General features: G+C 35.7%; 1 protein-coding gene across 1 annotated transcript; it reads right to left on the reverse strand.

Moving 5' to 3' along the window:
- Positions 1-349: 349 nt before the first annotated feature.
- On the reverse strand, positions 350-3,159 carry LOC130979453 (probable NAD(P)H dehydrogenase (quinone) FQR1-like 2). Its single transcript, XM_057902899.1, has 2 exons — positions 2,107-3,159; positions 350-835 (listed from the first exon to the last, which is right to left on the reverse strand). Exons 1-2 carry the CDS (start codon positions 2,676-2,678, stop codon positions 610-612), a joined length of 798 nt encoding a protein of 265 aa, XP_057758882.1. The 5' UTR covers positions 2,679-3,159; the 3' UTR covers positions 350-609.
- Positions 3,160-6,516: the final 3,357 nt, after the last annotated feature.

Consider the following 6,516-nt stretch of genomic DNA (forward strand, 5'->3'; position numbering starts at 1 on the left):
TTTATTATACAATCAAACTTTGTCATCATCATTATCTCTTCTATCATGGTCAACACCATTAGCAACATCATCAACATTATTATTCTCTTCTCTTAGTTTTTGTGCAATTTTTTTTTTTAAAAAGGTTTTCATATTTTAATTATTTTTTTATTTTGTGACATTACTTCTGGCAATGGTCCTTTTTCACTTAATTACTATTAGTGAAAAAATTTTTTAAAAATAAACTTATTAATAATTTATGAGAATTTAAAATCTACATAAATTACAAATAAAATTTTTGCAAAATTAATTTTCGTTATTATTTAACCGATATTTTAACAAAATGAAATAAGACATGCAGTTACACAAATTCACATTTTTATTTGGTGTAAACTTATGAACATCAACAGCTTCCAAAACAGTGCAGATAGAGAACAACATGGGAATTGTTAGTGGAAGAAAGCTACAATTCCGCCTCACAAACAATGCAATGGTAAGAATGCCAGAACCAATTTGACAGCAAAATCAAAGGCCAAAAAGTAAAAAGTGAAAAATTAAAAATAATACTCATGACCAACAAGAATAGAATAAAATGGTGGGGGCAAACAGTCAAAACTCAAAACACCACCATCATCTGTTGAGCCGCTTGACCACAAGAGCCATATACTTGCCCTGATGCTCTGCAAGTGCGAGCTCTGTTTCACTTGGCTCCCTTGTGCCATCACCGGCATACACTCCGGCACCATAAGGCGAACCCCCTCTAATGGATTCCATCTTGAACATTCCAGGTCCAAATGTATATCCAATAGGAACAAACAGCATTCCATGGTGTGCCAGCTGTGTGATTGCCGTCCATCTGCAACAAGAAAAAGATGCAAAATCAAACATTATATAATCCCTTTCAAGCATGCGTTTCTAAGAAAACCTTCTAGTTTCCATCACCAAGTAATATAATATTTATTTTTGGAAATGTAGAGAACAATATGTGATACTCTCAGACTGCACCCATGCATTTCTACAATTACAAGCACAATTTCAAATTAATTGCTTGTCTACAAGACTTATCTCCAATAATGATAATCAGAGTACTAAAACTCTTTTACCATTGCAGGACCAGTGAGGCAATGACACTGTTCAAGTTACCTCATGAACATAAAATAACATCTTTAAAAGAATACGAAGTTTTCACCAAAGTTTTGCCCATTACCCTGATTTTGTGTAATCATCTTTTGAGAACTTCCGCTTTGATACAACTGAAATTCTTTTTTAAGTTTGGTCATTTATGTGAAGATGAACCATTAATAACATGGAGCATTCTCATACCAACTTGAGAATATATGGGAATTTTCACTAGTCTAAAATTCACTTATCAAATAAAGTTAGTCAAAACATGGGATAACTGATCAAGACACCAGAAGAAAGCCCCTCAGATTCTCAGAACCTACCAAAAACATGAAATCTATAAATCTACTACTGCTAAGAGCTAACAATTCAGCTCACAGAGTAATTTGCTATCTTTCTTTCAAAGATGCTACTTAGTTCTTACAGTTCATTCCTTCTCAAAAACAAACATCCCAATTCCCAGCCAATCATACAAACCAATTGCAAAATGTATAATAGAAATCTCCCTCGTCCTCTCTTGTCAAGTAGAAAATAAATATGATGCAGTGTGAACCAGAAACAAAATCAGAGTTAATACTGATTTGAAGACTGATCATCTAACTTCTAAGTGTGCAGAGTTTATATGGTTAATTGCTGGGGAAGAAAATATATGTATATCTTATAGCACTTGAAAATCTTGTTCAACCAGCCAAATTCCACAAAACGTTGCCTATTTATATCATAACAGTTTACATTTAACATTTTCCATTCAATGTCAAGTTGGTAAGAATATGCATGGACCAAACTGCGACTTGAGAGTTGAAACATCAAAATCTCTAAAGATATATGTGATCAAGGACCCATACATAGTTCTATCTATGCATTTATTTGTCTTTAGCCTATTGAAACTGATAAAAACAAATGATTAGCTCAAATTAAGAACAAGACTCGGAACTTCAACAGAATAATACAAGAATGCGGGAATAGATAGAGAACAAAAGAAAAAGAGAATAAAGAAAGGCTTACGCAGTGGTTTCTTGACCTCCTCCTTGAGTGCCAGTGCTGACGAAGAACCCTGCGGGTTTTCCGGCGAGCTTCTGCTCCTTCCACAGCTGACCAGTGGAGTCAAAGAAAGCCTTCATCTGCGCCGCCATGCTCCCGTACCTCGTCGGAAACCCGAACAGCACCCCGTCCGCCGCCGCCAGCTCCTCTGCCGTTATCACAGGTATGCTATCATCTTTGGGCGGCGCCCTCATCTGCTGCAGAATCTCCGTCGAGAGCGTCTCCGGCACCCTGTAAAGAACCCCTTCCACGCCCTCAACGCCGTCCACGCCCTTCTTCAGCCTCCTCGCTAGGCCTTCCACGTGTCCGTACATTGAATAAAACACGATGAAGATCCTCAGCCTCGCCATGCCGGTAGCGGCGGCGGCCACCTCAGACGACGACGCTTGGGCGATTTCGGTAGTGTCATCGGCGGAGGTGTCGTCACGTTGGATCGGCGCCGTCCGGGATGTTCCGGCAGTGGCGGAGGAGGGAGAGCCACCGGCGACATGCGGCACCTTCTTCTTACTGGGAACGCAACCTCCTCCTTTCCCCATTCAAGAATTTCGATGACAAAAAGGAAACAAAAAATAGAAAAGAAAAAAGTGAATTGAGGAATCTGAAAGTTTGCCGTAACTAAGAATTACAATGTAGCTTGGATTGGATTGAATTGGATTGTGTTCTGCTTTGTTTGAAAAATAAAGGAGAATTGGAAAGATTTCAGAGGATGAGAATGAGAGAGAGTTCAGAGTTTCAGAGGCTTTGTGTTGGATTTGTTTTGGGTAAATTTATACATTGGAATGATTAGTGATGTCACCTTCAAACCTCGCTGGATATTCAAAATGGAAACCTCTATTCCTCCTCAAAACGGCGTCGTTCCTACCCTTACTGTACTACAAGTCTACAACTGAAACCCAAACCCACCCCCAAAAAATATATATAAATAAATGAAGCTCGTGTCGTATGGGTCATGGAGGGTTGGTAATGGTACGTGAGAAAAGAATAAAACAAAAATATCACTCAAGAATTATAGGGACCCGAAGACGATGCTTTACTGAATTTGAATATGTTGGTAAATAAATCAGTATGGACTATGGAGTATGGAGCATGGAAGACCTTGACCAACTACGGAACCATGGTATCTTCTAGAAGTAAACACTAAATTGACTAATTTCTCAATTGTTTTTCTTTGTTGGGGTACTACTACTAAATTTAAATGGATCCTATGCTTGCAATTCTAGCAGAATCAAGGTTGGACCTTAAGCTCAAAGAATGCAGATAGTTCACAAAAGACACAACTATTTTTTGGTCTCCAAAAGAATACAATAAAGCCCAATCAATAATTTGCTGGTTCAAAAGGCCGACAGCATCACCACTTGAGTTAAGGCCTTGCGTGCGGTCTACCTGTAGTAAACCATTACAGAGGCCCATAATGATTAACCCGGCCTTTTAAAATGAGAAGCGTCTAAGTATTACTACTATAGGCATTTCCACTATTTAGGGTGTGTTTGGCAACCATGTTCAAAGAGAAGAAGTACGTTTAGATATCTTGAAAGCTGTCATTTTTGGTTTGGCAAATTTTTGATTCATGAACGTAGAAGTGATTTTGCATTCAAAACCACGTTTTCAAGAAGCAACAATTTTAAACTTCTGCGTTTCACCAACGGGCTTTTAGCCATCAATACTCAATCTTTATTTATCTTTTACCAATTTTATCCTTTATGCATACTATTGTATTATTTATATTATTTTTGTTTATATAAATTATCTTTTTTTATTATTTACTATTTTTTTATTAATTATTTATTTGATATTATACACTTTTATAATTATAATTTTTTTGTATTATTTTTATTTTTTTAATATAATATATTGATCCTATTAAAAAAATAGATTAAAAAAAATTAATTATAAATAATAATAATAAAAAATTATAACATATTAAAAAAGAGTACTAAGAGTACTAAAAATATACTATATAAAAAATATCATAAAAATTTTTTTGATTTATTTCAATTACTACCAAAATAAATATTTAATTTTTTTATTATTTTTAGTACTCTCTAAAATTTATATTTTGTTAGTTTTAATTAAAAGTATATTTTGCCAATTTTTATATATTATTTTTATTTTAGTGTATAAATATTAATTTTATTATAGAATTAATTAATAAGATCTATTTAAATATCTAAATTAAAATAATATACAAAAATTATTTAAGTTGATGTCTATTTTAGTAATTTTGTATCTAAAAGTGATTTTGAATAGTGTAATCCAAACAACATTTATTTTACTATAATCCATTTTGATATAAATATTGCCAAACATAAATCACTTAACACAAACTTACTTTTCATCAAAATCAAGTTTGCAAATCAATTTTATTCAAACTCCCGTTTGCAAACTGTAATCCAAACACACACTTAGTAATCATTCTCATAATTCTCTGGTCAGGAGAGTAACTTTCTCTCATCACGAGAGTTTTTCTAGAACACTAAGTTCTCTAGTAGGAAGTCTTCCATCAACACTTCAACATATACTCAAAGATCCTCAGTGCCACCTGAAAACATAAAAGCACAAGGAAATAAACTGTCAACAAGTTGTAGAATGAAATCCATAGAAGATAAGGTCATCAAGCTCAATAATGCAGATGTTCTTGGCTATAAAAAAGATTATTTGAACGTGGTAGGAAAGATAATCATCAAGAAGGAGATCAACTTTAAAACTTGCAAAAATGTACTATTAGGAATGTGGTAAAACCCACAAAGAGTTGCTGTCACTGATGTTGGCCTCAAGAAAATATTATTCAGTTTCAGAGACAGGAAGAGAGGGCTCCAGATTCTTCAGAATGGACCTTGAAATGTTAGAGAAAGTCTAATTAATCTCAGGCTATGGATGGGAGGAAAATCAGTCATTAAAGTGGATCATGACTATATGAAATTTTGGATACAGGTTCATGGTATACCACTTAATCATATGAACAAAGAAACAGGAAGGTTAATAGGAAAAATGCTGAGAGTGCTAGCTCTGGCTGAAGCTGAAGATCCAATGGTGGATGGGATACTTAGAAGAACATTCTTAAGATTTAGAGTGGGGATTAATATAAAAAAAGCCTTTACCTACGGGCTTCTTTATGGATAGGGAGAATCAGCCATCACTTTAGATTTTTTTCAAGTATGAAAGACTGCCTGAATGTTATTGCTTTAATTGCGGAATAATAGGACATGAGAGGAAGACTTGCAAGAATCCAACGGCTATGGCTTGCTAGGACCAGACTAAACCAAAGTATTCAGCCGGTTTAGGGATAAACCAGGTTCGATCATTATCAGCCATGGAGATAGGAAGCTCTGGTCAGAGAAGCAAGAAAAATGAGGAAGCAGAAGAACAAGCGCGTGCAAATCAAAACATGGGCAGAGAGAGTGAAGAGGAACAAGAAACAGAAGAAAGTGTGATCAGAGCTGATCTAAATATGCAGCAAGAATGAAGGGAGGAATGTTTCTTGGAAAACCAAACATGGAGAGAGAATTAGAAGAATGAGGTAGGGGAGCAGATAAGAACTCTGTAGAAAATCCCTGATTTTCAGGGATTGGAGGCTGAACATAATGAAATAAGGGCTTTATTCCTGGTAAATAAGCCAAATGAGGAGGTGGGAAAGGAAGGTGGATATTGGGCTTTCTCTAAACAGGCCTAGAACATTAGAAATAAGGAAGAAAGGCTGAAAAGAAACTCTAGGCTGACTAGGAATATATGGCAACCAATACAGTGGATCCAATTCAATTAGTGGATGGAATGGGAACTAAATCAGTACAAGATAAAGTCAAACAAACTAACAACCAGGCAAAAGGAGACGGGCTGAAGCCTCATCTAGTGGAGCAAGAGGTTAATAGCTATAAAGTGCTGGAAAGTGGAGACAATGCAGCAGGAGACACCAAACAAAGAACGATCAGAGAAATACTAAAAACCTTTGCTAAGAGAGAAGGGGACAAGATTGGCAAAGGAGGTGTAGATACAGGAAAAGGAAAAGGAAAACAAAGGACGCAGGAGGATGAACAACAACAAAGGGCATTAGGTTAGTGGATGTATAGGGAACCAATCATCAATGAGGTAAGCATGAAAGAGAAGGATACTAAATTGCAGATATTTGAGGAAGGAATAGACTACTTTGTCGAATTGGCAAGTAAAGAAGAATGGGGTAATAGAAAACAAGGGACAGAATCTGAAACTATAGGTTGGGAGATACAACTAGTACAAAAAATGGAAATTGGTCTAAACCTAAAAAGAAAAAGAGATGAAGACGAGGTATTGCTGCTGGCTAATTCTGAATGGTCAGATGATAAGCACATTAAAAGGACAGAGAATATAAAGAAGCAAAGGAAGGAAGAAGGCAAGAGTGGA

Source organism: Arachis stenosperma, chromosome 5 (genome assembly GCF_014773155.1).
Source record: "Arachis stenosperma cultivar V10309 chromosome 5, arast.V10309.gnm1.PFL2, whole genome shotgun sequence".
Taxonomy (NCBI): Eukaryota; Viridiplantae; Streptophyta; class Magnoliopsida; order Fabales; family Fabaceae; genus Arachis; species Arachis stenosperma.